Source organism: Solanum stenotomum, chromosome 4 (assembly GCF_019186545.1).
Source record: "Solanum stenotomum isolate F172 chromosome 4, ASM1918654v1, whole genome shotgun sequence".
Classification (NCBI taxonomy): domain Eukaryota; kingdom Viridiplantae; phylum Streptophyta; class Magnoliopsida; order Solanales; family Solanaceae; genus Solanum; species Solanum stenotomum.
Genome location: NC_064285.1, coordinates 65,072,846 through 65,089,693, shown reverse-complemented (window position 1 = coordinate 65,089,693; position 16,848 = coordinate 65,072,846). Strand labels below are relative to the sequence as shown.

The following is a 16,848-nucleotide window of genomic DNA, read 5'->3' as shown; positions in this document are numbered from 1 at the left end:
CAAGTAACATCTAAGACTTAAAAATCTTGACTTTTGTGTCATAAATACAATTCACTATCACTAGATGAGAAAAGTCAAACTTATTTTATCATTTCATCGTCTTATCATTATCGTGATGAAATTAATAGTATATCATAAAAGTCAAAAGTTTCTCGATCCTTACTGAATGTCCTTTATTAGATTGAGATAGCATATTAATAAGTAGTTTGCTTCAATATTGCATTCCCTTGAAAGCATAATACCGATTGTGATGAAATTGAGATTTTTTAATAAAAATTTTACGATTTATCTTATCTCAACATCTAAATAAATGAAAAACTATGATATAACTCAATCGAAGTAATACTTTTAGTTAAACTAGAGACAAAAAGCTTAACACTAACTCACTAGAAAAATAATAAAGAAAGTATAGTCCAAGTGGAAATAAGAAATATATTGCTTTTGCATCAATTCTTCAACAACTTAATTAAAGTTGGTTGGCATGTACCTAAACTAGTGGAGTTGCTAATTATATGCAAGTAAATTTATATAATGGCGGGATCATAACTAGAATCTTCATTAAGAAAATTCAAAAAAATAAAAAGAAATAATCATGCAAAAGAAAAATCAATATCAACTATACACACATTAAAATAATAACTATATATTTCCTAGTTGCTAGAATTATTTTGTGACACACATCAAAATATTTATTCGTAAAGTAATATTTGTACATTAAAAAAAAAAAAACTTGCTTGAAGAAGTGACTTTGCATCATCTAGCAATGAATACTTTGGGGTGAGCTGACTATTGACTCATTCATTTATTAACTTTTATAAAACGTTCATACAAAAATGAATATATCCAAATTGATCCATGAAAAAATTATATAGTTCTTTTATATATTATATGTAGTCATTTATAAGAAGAAGAATAATAGGTGTCAAAAATTATAAATAAAGAAATTAAAACTTAATAAGAATTGAATTGTTATGATTATAATTTAGTTTTTAACCCAAATAATCTTGGAAGGGTCAATAATCCGTTCATTTCTTGCTGACCATTTATTGTAGATTGTTATTAAATTTTTGATAAATAGGATTATTTATTGTTAATTTTTTAAAATAATATTGGAATTTTGGTTAAATAATAGTGAAATATCCACTTACCTTCTTTGGTTAAAGTTGAGGTCACTTTAGTTGAATGATTATGATGGTGTTTTATTGATGATGATGGTGATGATAACAACAAGCAATTGAAGAAATTTCTTTAGCTTATCTGATATGTGTGTCTACTTATTTAATTTTATATTACAAATTCTTTAAAGCATGACGAATTTACTCAACACGCTAACCATGGCCTAGTGGTCTTTTGCTATGTGGTTTCCCGTGTGGCTTAATCATACGTTATAGTGTTTGTACAAAGTTTATGTCTATTTATTTAATTTTATACATATTTAAATGTTTATTTATGCATATTCAAAGTTAATATGCATAAATCAACGGAATCCAAATTAAAAAACACGTTTATAAAACCGTACTAATGACATAGCATAAGAAGCAAGCCACCAAGGACTATATGATACCAATTATAGCCCTTTGTTGCTTGTTTCTCTTTTGCCTATTTTGTTAAAACATACTTATCAACGTACACTTGTCATTTTACTTTAAAAAATAAGTACAATAATGTGTTATCAGAGGTACGCTTTTCATGTTTTGATAAATTGAATTATTCTATTTCACCTCTTAAAAAGAAAAAGATATTTTAACTAAAATATGTAGTGAAATAACTATACATTCTTCAAGAACTTGTACGTCAAGCGCACCCTAAATTCAAAACTAGCCAAAAATGTCTATGTTAAGCTTGCTAAAGCGGATGTTTTTGTTGATCTTGACTTCATAAATTGTCAATTTTGAATGAAATTATGCAATTGTGATGGTTGAATGTGATCGTCGGTCGTTACGAATAATTGATTGCGGTAATGAAGGTGATTGTCAGTTGTTACTGGTAATTAATTGTAATAATGAAGGTAATTGTTGATCATACTGATAATTGATTGTGGCAGTAAAGCCTCAATAAAAGTGTATTATTGTAATCATCACCGAATATCAACTATATACACATAAGAATAATAAATAGTAGTACTAACATTTTCCTTGTGCCTAGAAATGTTTTGTGACAATTTTTTGACGAATAAATTTAATAGCTAAATAATAAAAATTGTAATTAATTTCAGTTTTTTTTAGTGATCAATTCTTATACAATTACGATATATAGTCAGGTTAGAATGAATCAATCAAACTTTTTTTATCTTTTCCAATTCAAAAACCAGTCAAGCTCTCATATTTCATATGTACATATATATTCATGCAGCTCATATAAACTTATATAAGTTAATCCTCAAATAATTTATGTCATAATTTAGAAGATAAATTCCCAACACATATAATTAAAAAAATATATTGGTCAAATTCATGGTTGTCAACATCATATTGATCAGCTACCCATGTCAAAATATTTATTAGTGATGTAACTTTGTAGATTAAAAAAAAGTTGCTTAATAAATTAAATCAAAGTAAACAATTAATTACTCCATAATTTTATTCTTACATCGGATTTCAAAGGGATCATTTAATTTAAATAATGATGCAAGTTTAAGTCCAAAAGGATTAGGCATATGATAAAGACTTGATATAGTATTTAATAGTGTGTTGGAAAATCACACAACAGAAATACCTTATCTCTTGGATTGTGTTGGGTCCACAATTTGTTACAATATCTTTATATTCAAATGAATTTTTAAATTTAAATATTTTAATTTTAATTTTAATGCACAACTTAATTATAAAAGAAAAATTTATAACAGTAATATAATAAGTAACGGGTGATAATGACTGTAGGTGTTAACTGGTGGTAGCGAGTGTCAATATTAGTAAGGAGAAAATGACATAAATAGTCTCTTAACTATAGGAGTAGGTCTAAAATAGTTTTTTAACTATATATTTAACGGATATAGTTTTTTAACTATTCAAAAATTTATTAGCTTTTGTCCCTTAGTTATACACTTACCGGTTTTAATTCCTTAACTATAAAGTTATCGATTTTAATTCTTTAAGTATTCAAAAACTTATCAGGTTTGGTCTTTGTCCATTTCTTTAATACAAATAGTTTAGGTTTATAATAACGAAAATATTTGTGAAATTATATCTTTAACCCATTTTTGAAGTTATTTCTCTAACTCTGCCCTTTTTTCTTCAAACTACTCTTATGAAAAGAACAATAACATCAACGATTCAAAATAAAATTAATGAGGAAAGAAGATATACGTCCTGATTTTATTCAATGGAGGATAAAATTAAGCATATAATTATTGTTAATGACTTGAAGCCGCACTTGAATATTCTAATTAGTGCGGATTTTATTTAATTTACTCAAATTCTTTACATAAAATAAAATGGATAGAATAATAAAATTCATCTATTTAAAAAAAATAAAAAAATTGCAAATCTACCATTTTATAAATTTCAATTCCTGAAAAATTAAACCAATTTCGTTCAATGAAGTCGTTGGAGTACAAACGTTGGATTTAACGGGAAATAATTTTTTTCTTTTTATAATAAAGTTTTGCATATTCAAGCCATTAGTAGCAATAAATATGCTTCATTTTATACTCTGTTGAATAATATTATGACTTATACTTTCTTTCCTCGTGAATTTTATTTTGAATCGTTAAGGTTCTTCACATAAGGTTAATTTGAAGAAAAAGCAGCGGAGAGAGAGAAACAACAGAAAAAATTGCTAAAGGATTTAATTTCTCGAGGCATGAATTTCATTAATATAAACCTAAGCAATTTATATTAAAAATGAACAAAGACCAAACCTAATAAGTTTTTGAATACTTAAAGGATTAAAATTAGTAACTTTATAGTTAAGAGACTAAAACCGGTAAGTGTATAGTTAAGGAACCAAAGCTGAAAATTTTTTGAATAGTTAAAGGACTATATTCGTTAAGTGTATAGTTAAAGGACCATTTTAGACCTACTCCTATGGTTAAGAGACTATTTATGTCATTTTCTCTGCTAGTAGGTATAGCAAATAGTTTATGGTGATAGTATTGATAGTGATTATGGGTACTAGCTATTTGTGATGGTTACCGATAGTAATCACATGATGGTCATTTTTGATGATAGTGAATGGTGGTGGCCAATGAATTATATTAATGATACTCATAACTAATGATAATGGCGACTCCTAATTACAGTCAAATCAAAATAAACTAGAACAAAAATAACAAAATTGGAACAAATTACCATCATCTTTGTATCTAAATTTAAGATTATAAGGTATTTTGATGATTGACAAATTATGTAAAGAAAAAAAAATCTATATAGAAAAGGAAGAATGAAGATTCAAGATCTAAGTCCTCATAAATCTCAAAGAAGAAATAAAAACGTTTGCAATACTGTCAGAGTCATAGTTTACGGTCAAGCTAAAAGACACGTTAATTTGGTTTCAACTGACATTCATGCTCTCCTACTTTGGATGCGCACAAGTAAGCACATTATTTGGTGGGAGGAATAAAAATAAATAGTCTTGGGATAAAAAATTAGTCCTGGAACAATTTTATTGTCTCGTTTGGTTGCCATGTTTAGAATAATTTATCTCACCATTTATACCATAGTAATAGCCGATGAGATAAGTTATCCCATATATATAATGAGATAAGTTGTCTCAAGATAACTACTCATAGAATAACTTGTTCCTAACGAAACAACCCCTAAATTATATTAAAATAAATAAATAAACACACGCATCCTAAGCAGTGACACAAGCTATCAAGGACCATCTGTGACTACAGTAACTCTGACACCAATTATAGCCTTTGTTGCTTGTTACTCTTTGCATATTATGTCAAAACATACTTTAGAAAAACAGCAAAACGGCATCAGAAGAGAAGCCCCAAAATATGGCAATGCCATTGTGTCCCAAAAATTGTCCTATCATCTCACTTATTGGAGCAACATACACTTGTCATCATACTTTCAAAAGATAGTACAATAATGGGTCATACAAATGTTCTACTAGAGTATCATGTTTGATCAGATCGAATTATTCTATTTCACCTCTTAGAAAGAAACTTGTATCNATAAATACACGCATCCTAAGCAGTGACACAAGCTATCAAGGACCATCTGAGACTACAGTAACTCTGACACCAACTATAGCCTTTGTTGCTTGTTTCTCTTTGCATATTATGTCAAAACATACTTAGAAAAACAGCAAAACAGCATCAGAAGAAAAGCCCCAAAATATGGCAATGCCATTGTGTCCCAAAAATTGTCCTATCATCTCACTTATTGGAGCAACATACACTTGTCATCATACTTTCAAAAGATAGTACAATAATGGGTCATACAAATGTTCTACTAGAGTATCATGTTTGATCAGATCGAATTATTCTATTTCACCTCTTAGAAAGAAACTTGTATCCAAGTGTATTCTTAAACTCAAAATTGATGAGAAATTTGTTTTTTTGAGTTTGATTAGGAGGACTTTATAAATTATCGACCTTAATGAAATTGTATGATTTGTGATTGTTGTAAATGATTATCGCTCTTTACCAATAATTGATTGTGATAATGAAAGTGATTGTGGTAATCACAAATTTCACACCATAGATATTTATTTTATAATATTTCTATTTATCTCTATCTCATAAAAATTAAACACGAATTTTCTATTTTGAATCGCAAATCAAAGACAGACACATGCTAGATCTTCCATCGTTTATCTATCTCTTATCAGGAAAATACTTTTTTAGCCCGTTGCATAATCCCCCGCCCTCCTTTATCTATTCCGAATTATTCTTTATAAAATAAAAAGAAATCTCATACAATTAATATCGAACACATGAAATACATTATAAAGTTTTCTTGGATCAAATGAAACTACAGTATCTATGACACCAATAATGGCCTATTGTTGCTTCTACTTTTTTGCCTTTTCTGTCGAAACACCCTTAGCAAACTAAACAAAGTCGTACCAGAAGAAAATTCCATACATTTGGCAATTCCATTATGTCCCCACAATTGTGACGGATCGTTTGATCGGTGAGATAAAGATAGATAAGAAAATTTTATCGATTGAAATATTTTATAAAATTAGCTAACTCATTTTTATACGAGATTTGATAAATCTATCATTTTATTTTATACTTATCTCAAATTTATTATTTTTATCTCACCCACCAAACGAAACGATTGATTAGATAGTCTTTGTATTTGGGGAATGACTTACACTTGGCATCATACTTGTGAATACGTACAACATCTGCAGCCTCTAAAAATCGAACATGACAAAGAGTACGTACTATTGTCTTTTCCAAAATATTTATTTATTTATTACTCCTTAATGTTTAAATAAGTACATGCCAAAATTAATCATAATTAAATTATATATTAATGAAAAAGTATGCTCTTAACTATGATTAAATTATGCAAATGCATACCAAAAATATGTCACGTATTCTCTTGGCTAATACTACTCAAAAAAACTTATCGTAGTTCTACAAAACAAAATCTAAAAAAAAAAAAGATAAAAACACATTCAAACCTAATTATATTTAAGGTAGAACGATCATTTTCGATAGATCCTCGCACTTGCACCTTAGTTAACCCATTATCGTTCCATAAAATAAAATTCATAGCGAATTGAGAGTACACAGACCTAACCTCTACCTCAAAAATAAAATAATTATTTTCTGATAAACCCTCGACTCAAAATATGAACAATCTAGTTAGATAAACAATTGACATAAAGAGAATTACTCTAGCTTAACAAATATGAAACTTAAAAAACAATCAACAATAACAATAATAAAAATAACATTACAAATTACAAATTACAAAATAATATATAAATGTACATATACATACATTAAAAGGATTACAATTTGCCATTCTTCAAATATCAAAACAAACACAACACCCCATCTTTACTTTGCCATTTTTGGCTAAACATTTATAAAAAAAAATCGTTCTAAAGATTGGGGTGTTCTTTTTTTTTAATAATAATAATAGCTCCCTACAATTCCTTCAAAAAAAAAACTTCCTAAATTTTCACTTTCCCCTTTACAACCAAACATAATTCCCCATATCTATTACCACTATTAAATTCTTACTATATTATATATAATAATAACATACATAATATCCTTCAATTTTAGCTTCCAAAATGAGGAAAACACAAAAAAGAACCACCATTTACTGGATCAAATCCGAAATCCACCCGACATCCGGATTTGGACCCGGACCCGAATTGAAATTCGGGTTCGGGTTTACCGGATCGTCAAGTGGATTCTCCTTGCTTAGCCTCTCAAACATCTTCACCCTTAAATCCCTTCCTGATTCAACTCTCTCCATAACAGGTTCTTCTTGACATTCCCCATTTTCCCATAGATCGAAACAACGGTTTCTGGGTCGGGTCGGATCTCCAGATGGAGTTGCAGGTAAGCTACAAAAACCGGGTCGGATAACGGGTCGTCTAGGTGACCCGAGTACAGGTGAACCCATCTGTACATTCCATGATGAAGGCATGGAGTTCAACCTGTTTAACTGTAGCTGACGCAGTGAAGCCATTACTTCACTCACCGAGTTCGATCCGAGTGATCGACTCAGTGAGGTAAACGAGTTCGCCGTCATCGGAGACATCGGTGGTGACTCCGTCGGCGGCGAACTCGATTCAGGCGATGAAACAAAATGCAAAGCTTTAACATACCGTCGAGGCGAATCTGAACCCGAACCCGAACCCGAACCCGGAGCCAATACTCTGAGTTGCTCAGGCGAGTGAGCGAAGAAACAAACCCTTCTTTTACAGTTACCACCATCTTTACAAGGCTGCGTACGATAGCGACCTGGGTGTAACCAACACTCAAATACGCCGTGTGCGTACTCACACCCATCACCTCTGTTACAATTCCCTTTACGAAATTCCGGGCATGCAGTACCGGAATAGTGAAACTTCCGTGGATCTCTCCGGCGAGCCTTCTCACCGGGATGAACATACGGACATTCCGTCCAATCGTGTGACCTTCCACGTCCACATCTCTTTACTTTAAACTCATACATCCTGAAATTATCACAAGCGTAAACATCAACCGGAAGTTCAATCTCACGATTTTCCAACTCAAATTCATCGATATCTTCCGCATCATTTTGTAGAAACAGAGAATAATCATCTTCAACAACAAAGTTACTGTAATTGTAATTATTAGGGGTAGAAATGGAATTTGTACTAGGGCTTAACATGAACTGCATGTTCACCGTCTGATCATCGGAGTACGGCCACGGTGGAACATCGATCGTCGGAATACGGCGGCTTCTTTCTCCGATCATTTTGCTAGTTGAAAAGGTGGTGGCGATTTGAAGTTCAGGCGGTGATGATGGTTTGTATATAAAGGGGTGATAAAGTGGAGTTTAACCATGGTTAAGAATTACTAACTATGGTTAAGTTATATAAACTGTGAGCTAGACATTTCGACGTTCCACTGCGGTTAAAATAATGGGAGTTGCTAAAATTACACGCCAAGTAAATTATGGAAATAGAAAGTCGAATTAAAGCGGTGGGGCGGAGCTAGAAGTTTACATGCATATTATTGAATTCATTAAATATCAAATATATATTAAAATTAAATTTAAAATTCAATATTAACATTATAAATTAATTGAACAATGATTTAAAATAAAACTACTTCATTAGATTTGATTGTAAAAATATATATCGATAATGATCTATAAAATTTAAATCTTAAATCAATATTTTAAATTCAGTTTTAAGCTTTAAAATAAGTATTTTTCATCGTTTTAATTTAAAAATCATAATTTGATTTTTTTTTAAAAAAATTCATAATTTGATTGATCATAAAATTAAAAGAAAAAAAGGACAGAAGAAACTTTTGTATTTTATATAATAATCTTTAATCTATCACATAAATATTGCAACTTAAAAATTTATGTTAAAAAGTACGGAAAAAGGAATATATACCTCCGAACTATTGTTAATGATATTCAGATATTCTTCGTCATATTTTTGTGACATTAATATCCCTATTGTTAAAAAATTGGAGTATATATACTCTTTATATTAACGGACATACACGTATCGTAATCATATTCATCGACTCGATATTTATTAAATATCAGATCGACGGATAAGATTATGTCACGTGTTCCTATTTAGTCTTTCGTTAAAGTAAATGACATATATGCTCTAGCTTTTGAACGACAGAAGCGTCTTAAAAGTATGATGAAGGATATCTGCATATCATTTAAAATAGTTAAGAGATATATTTGTCTTTCTTCACTAAAAAAAGAAGAGTAAAACATTTAAATCGGAATAGAGTATTACCAAATCTAGGTGGGGGCAAAGAGGATGAAATTTGCTTTCTATTAAAAAGGACACGTGTTGTGGATAAGAATATTGTATACTTGTGTGGATTGATATGATTGGTTGGTGATGTAATTAAGGATGACCAAAGGTGACTTTAGAAAATAAGAATTTACATTTGACGACTCTAGAGTTCCCTAGGCGGCGGTAAGGCTTTTTGCAGACTTGAGGGGTTTTAAATGGAAAGATAATAATAATAATGACATATCTAATTTCATTAGATGGAATTTGAGAATAATAAATTATACGTAGATTTTATTATTATTTTAAGAAGATAGAGAGGTTGGTTTTGAATAATATATCTAGTGAAATCTTATAAGGTTGTATGTTTATTTTTTTATTATTGATAAAGATAGAAAGATTGTTTCCGAATGATTATGAAAAGAGAAGAGTAATAAATGGGCCGGGAATTGTGTGACCAAATCTGACATTTTGTATTGAAAATATTGTACTTTTTTTTGGGTCTTTCAAGTGAATTTTTGAGATAATGGTAAAATAGATGGAGTATGTGCAAATTTTATTATTATTTTATAGAGGTAAAGAGGTTATTTTTTAACAACATACCTAGTGAAACATCATTTGATGAGGTATAGAAAATAAACGGTGCATAGATTTTATTATTATCTCACAAAAATAAAAAAATAAAATTGTTTTCGAAGGATTTAAATGGAAAGGGAGAGTAATTAATGGGCCGGGAATTGTGTGACCAATTTTGACAATTTGTGTTGAAATTATTGGACATTTTTGTCCCTCCCAAGTGAAATTTTTGAGGGGTTTATTGGTAAATTCATGCCCACAATTTCACCTTGTTAATGATAAAATTCTAAAACAACAATAATAATATAATTAATGTAATTATATAAATGAATTATATATAAGAAAATACACAAATCTCAATATCTTATAAGTAGATCAGTTATTTATGATAATCTCTCATCTAAAAAAAACACTTATAAATTTTAAAACAAAAAAAAAAGAAAAAAAAAGACTTGCAATTAAACAAAAATCAATGAAGTGAAGTAGATTATAGGCTATAGTCTTTTTTACTTCTTTTTTCTTTACAATATATGCTATAGTCGTATAGGGTTATAAAAATGGAACCTAAATGGTACTTAAAAAACAAAGCACTTAGAGTAAACCTTTTGTCTACATTTTTGCCAACCTAGAGCCATATATTATTGAGCTAGAACATATAAATACCTCCTTAAAATCTCAATTATTTGTCTATGCTATGTTAATAATAATAATAATAAAATTAGATTTTATTTCTTAAAGCTCATTAAATAAGTATTATGTTCGATTATGACTTCGACTCGAATCATCTGAACCTCCTCATGGATAGAATATTGGTGTTACCTAACACCACTAAGCAAAGTACTTCAATTCAATGAAACCATTTGTCACCATTTTTGCCAACCAAGAGCCATATATTATTAATAAAAATACTAAGCTAGAAGATATAAATATCTCCCCTAAAATCTTAAATTATTTGTCTATGCTAATAAATAATACTCCCTCCGTCCTTATTTACTTGTCCATATTTCCTTTTTTAGTTGTCCCTATTTAGTTGTCCATTTTGACAAATCAAGAAAGGACAACAAATTTTTTCCTATTATACCCTTATTTACACTTCTTGAAAATTGTAAAAGTGTATGTTGTTTCCCTCCAATTTATTTCACTTGAATTCAAATAAGTGGTTGTAATTTTGAAGTGAAAAGTTGTCATAAGGGTAAAATTGTAACTTCACTGTGCTAATCATTGTTGCCTTAATCTGTGTGCCATTTCTAAAGTGGACAACTAAAAAGGGACGGAGGGAGTAATAAAACAAGATAATTTGATATGAAGTAAAGGGGAATAAATTGGATAGATAAGGTTGGACACGTAGAGATGAATTTATTTGTGAGCATTCAAGAAGCACATGATTTCCCATATAGCTTTTTTTTTTTACTTTGGGGAGTATCCAAAACTAAATCTTCACCTACTTGCATCTGTTTCATTTATAATGATGGTGTTCAGATTAATTTATGCGTATTTTAATTATTATATCATAAATAAAAGGCGATAAAATTAGTTAATAAATGCATGATTTATCTAATTCATCTAAGTTTGAGTGATCAATAGGTCATTCATTTATTGTATAAATTATTTGAAGAATAGATCTTTACGAGAATTTTATTTTTATTTCGATGCTCAAATTCAAATTCTGATTCTTTTATTAAAAATCGTTTTTTTTTGTTGACCAAATACAACCCCTTTGAGAGATGTTTGTTACTATTATAATAATAACTATTGATTATTTTAACACTTGGCACAAGGTTTTACAAGTGTTCAAATCCTGTTGGAAATAATTTCTAGCCCACACTAATAAAGTGAACAATAAATTCTCCGTACATAAAATTCAATAACTTGCCAATAAATTTTACACAGACATTATATGACTTTTAAATGGAGATGCGCTTAATTAAAATTTAAATATTTGGGTTTACATAATTATTTTTTGATTAATATATAATAACAAAACTCGCTAATTTAAAGTGGACAAATAAAATTATACGTTTCAATACTTTATATTTTCCTGCTCAACAACGGAGTTATTCTTGTTTGAGGGGTATAGATAGGTCAAAATTTGATAAATTATCTATATATATTAATATTAACATCTCTTGGCACAACATAAAGAGTTAGCACAACAGTTAAGGAGTTGTAAAAACTCTCACTGGTCGAATATCCAATTTTGGCTTGAAATTTTTACTTTATCGTGATTGATTATGTTATCTCATTCAATTTTGGCTCTAATTTTCTACTTTTATCGTCAGTGATTATGTTATCTAATTTTAAGATTTCAATTCTAGCTCCGTCACAGCTTTCGCCTCATACCCCCACCGGCCACCACCCTCTAGAAATCAAGTAGTTGGGAAATTGCCAAAATCGAAAAAGTAAGAATTTTGATTCTACCACAACTCTTGCCCCATCGCACCACCCTCCAAATCAAAGAAAAATAAAAATTCTGATTTCGTCACAGTCTCTCGCACTATCCAACAACCTTTCGAAAAAAGTGGTTAGGAAATAGTCAAAGTCAAAAAAAATAAAAATAAGTGGGGAGATTAATCACGTGATACCCCGCCACGAGTTATGTTTAAGGCAATGCCACTATAGTAGGGGACAATAATAAAATCTAATTTTGTCCTACCACTTTTTTTTTTGAATTTGTACTATATGCTTACACGTGTATATTCTCATATAACTTACTAGTAATAACAATTTAATAAATACCTAACTCTGAACGGTAAAATTAGATCATAAAAATATGATTTGTTTAATTTTGAACTCACTTTTAATTTGTTCATTTATTAATGCTTTTCCACCCATAAAAAAATGAATAGATTTAAATTGAATTACGAAAATTTTTGTTGAGATAATTTTAAAATGACATATTTTTATTTAATATGCTATATGTAATTATAATAAAGAAAAAATAGTTTCGTTAGGTGTTAAAAATTATAAAACAACAAACAAAGAAATTAAAATTTAATAAGAATTAAATTGGTCTTATTATAATCTGCTCTTTAGCCTAAATAACTTTTGAAAGAGTCAGTAATTTGTTAATTTCTTATTGACCATTTTTTTTGTAGATTCTTGTTAATTTTTTGTTAATTATAGTTACTTATTATTATTATTTTGTACAATATTGAATAATCCCCTTATAATTTCTAAAAGATGGATGGAGTTTTGGTAAAATGAAAGTGAAATATCCATTACCTTCTTTGGTAAAATTTGAGGCCACTTTAGTTGAATGATTATGATGAGAGCCGTAAAAAAGGGTCGGCCCAAGCCTCACGTGCCGAGGAATTTGAAGGGTTGGGGTGGGCTGGCCCTTCATTCGGAAGAGCCTGAATATACTCAACCCAATCCAACCCTTGAAGGGCCGATGATTGGGGCGGGCTAGCCCTTCTTGTTTTTTCTTTTCAAACTTATGATTCTATAACATCAAGAAAATGAAAAAGATTTTCAAATCAAATATGACAAACAATGGTGTTATTTTAATAACACTAGTAAAAAGCCTAGTGTAATTAGCATGTATTTCACATACCAGATACGCGAGCGAGATAAGTAAGTGATAAGCAAGATTAGAGGGAGGCGAGGGTGCGAGATTTTGTCTATGCATCCTAAATACATGTGAATCTACTTTGACAGAGACATAGAGTGTATCTAGAACATATTAACCTAATTTTGAGTCCATATATTTCGAGATATATGTATCTGGACGTACCAAAATCTAGTAAGATTCATAATATTACAACATAGCGTGTATTTAAGTAATTAGATTATATACTAGTTGGATTATTTTAAGTTGCCCTAATAAAAAGTTTTGTCCCATGGGCTGACCTCAACCCGACCCCAATCAAGCCTCAAGGGCCAATGGTTTATATGGGCCGGGCTTATAAGCCCTAGTTTTAAAAGGGATTGAAAAATCCTATCCCAACCCTACCCCAATAATGGGTTGGGTTGGGCCGGCCCCATGGACTAAACCCATTTTGACGGCTCTAATTATGATGGTGTTTTATTGATGATGATAACAACAAGCAATTGAAGAATGTTTAAGGAAATTTTCAATTAGAATTTCACGTACCTAAGTGTTTCGACGTGTTAAATGATCGAATTTAACTGAATTTTAAATGAATTAAAATAAGGGAAATTGATAAAAAAAAAAAAAAAAGTGAATTAGTAATTGTATTTTAGAATTATTTAAGATGAGACGGAATGAGTCAACATGGACTAAATAATAATAATTCACACAAACAATTATTCACGCACAAGGAAAACTCTTGGAGTTTCAATAGTAAAATTTAAAATTTCCTTACTATTTTTCAAAAATACATCAAAAAAGTGATTAGAGAAGGTTGTTTATATAATTTTTTCATGAGTAATTTAAATGACACATTTGACTTGAATTAATCTAATTTTAAATATATGAAATATATGTACTCAATACTGAATTAGTAAATGAACGAATTCAATACCACTCAAACTTAAATAAATTGGTTTTTTTTCTCAATTTTTTTTGTATTGTTTCAATTTTATAGTATCTTCTTGAATGGACTTGTGGGTTATTTTATCACGTCCATAAATACTTAAAGGTGTGTTTGATAACATTTTGTAACACAACCAGTATGTCATTTAGCTTTTGTGATATCTTATTTTGGTTTGATAGAAAGGACATAAAATTCAATGATATGATGTGACATAATTGAAGCAAGCAAGAAATTCATTAAAGATATATTGCATGAAATATCAACCGTTGAATTAATTTTATATAATATAAAAATATAATTATTCAACAACATATCACTAATTTTGTCTAAAAGTAAAATAGCTGTCTTTGAATGTCATATTCAATTAACTTAAATAATCATAATCAACCATCACATCAAACATTGGCTAATTTACACAAATATTTATTTTTAAGTTATTATTTAAATTTTGTTCTAAACAACAACATATCTAGTGTAGTAGCATAAATGGCAGAAGGATAATGTGTACGTAGTTTTGCTCCTATGATATGATGGTAGAGAGACTATTTTTGATAAAATTTTAATTCTGGTAAAATATATCAAATTCAAGCATGAAAAGAAAACACATCTAGTCAAGAAGTCATGCTAAAATAAAGGAGAATATAATAATAGCAGCAATAGATAATACGACTGAATCAAAACAAATTATCTTTTCAAGTAACACTAAATCTAGATTTATTATTTATTCGTATATCATCCAAGCTGAATCAAAAGAAATTACCTTTTCAAGTAACATTAAATCTAGATTTAATATTTATTTATATATTATCCAACCTTATAGATAAAATATTATAACATGTAATTTAACATTTGCAAACTATGACATTTTCACAATGTGTAAATTTCATATATGACATATATTATAGTACTATTTTCAGGCTATAGCAGTAGATATAGACTTTCAAGCTATAGCATTAAAAATTTCAGGTTATAACAAATTCACAAATAAAAGAAATGTTTTTATTAATTCGAAAAAAGTTTTCAAAAAAATAAAAACGAAAATTTACAAAAAAAAAAAAAACGGAATTATAGATAATAAAGTAAAAAACTGAAAGTGTGGCCTGTAATTTAATTTGAATTTATTGTAGATAATTAATGATTAGCATGAAATAAGGGATTCAAACAAATTAACAATATTTTTTATCCCTAATTCACTCAAAATCAGTTAAGATAAATTAAAGAATCAGATCATATCATTCTTTTGTAGATAATTAATAAATAGCACGAATTAAGGGATTTAAACTAATTAAGACTATTTAGTATCCTTAATTCACTCAAATCAGTTAAAATCAAATAAAAATTCAGATTTTATCTTCTTCTTTTTCAACGTTTCTCTCTCTTCAATTTGCAACAAAAAAATTCAACGTTTCTCTCTTCAATTTTTAACCAAAAAAAATCCCACATTCGAGTAATTGAAGTTTTTTTCATCTTTGAAAATTCTTGATTTTGTTGTGCTGGACAACTACGTATCAGTTTTAATCAAACATGGTGAAAGATTGGATCCTTCGGGTTAGTATTTATTATTGTTTAACGTTTGTTTTAGAATGATAGCGAAATGAAACAAAAATGATCAAATTGTCGATTAATTGAAGGTGGAGTCATGTTTTGTTAACTGTTGATATTATATTATGTTTACTGTTGTGAAATGTAAAAAATTTAGTGTTTTTTTTGTTTATTTGTTTATTTTGTATACGGTTATTGTTTTGTGAAATTATAAATGTAATGTGATTTTATGAATAAATTTGATAGAATAAATTAAATGAAATTTGTATGAAAGTGTGCTAATTATTCTGTTAAAATAATTTAATTATAATGTTGACGAATTTATGAAAATTTATTACAAATATGTAAAAAATGTTTTACATATAAGTTAAGAAATATGTAAAAAAAAATTGGAATTCTTGACGAAGTGTATTACAAGTGTTTTAAATTGGTATTAAATGTGAAATTGTTGAGTTTATATTAGTTTTGTTATTTCTGTATAAAGTTGGGTGACAGTAATTAATTATTTGAGACGAGAAATGTATATAGTTTGAATGAATAATCGTTTTGTATGAAATGTGTATTAAATGAGTATGAAAATGTATAAATTTGGTATGAATGATGATTGTTGTATGAAATGTGTATTAAGTGAATATTAAATGTGAAATATTATGTTTTGTATGAAATTTGTTTTGTAATGTACTGACTGAATGATATTTGTATGAAAAAATAATGACGAGTGTGTATAATTTTGTTGTTATTATAATGATTTTTATGGATGAAATTTGTATTGTCTTTGAGATGAACAGTTAATATTATTTAACATATTTCTAATTGATTTGTATAATGTTAGACTAATTGTTTTTTTTTT

General features: G+C 28.7%; 1 protein-coding gene across 1 annotated transcript; it reads right to left on the bottom strand.

Annotated features, from left to right (window-relative positions):
• Window positions 1-6,846: 6,846 nt before the first annotated feature.
• LOC125863134 (zinc finger CCCH domain-containing protein 20) lies at window positions 6,847-8,461 on the bottom strand. The gene is given in 2 exon segments (XM_049543284.1): window positions 6,847-8,372; window positions 8,375-8,461. Coding segments are annotated over 2 exon segments (1,218 nt in total). The 3' UTR covers window positions 6,847-7,241.
• Between the last annotated feature and the right edge of the window lie 8,387 nt (window positions 8,462-16,848).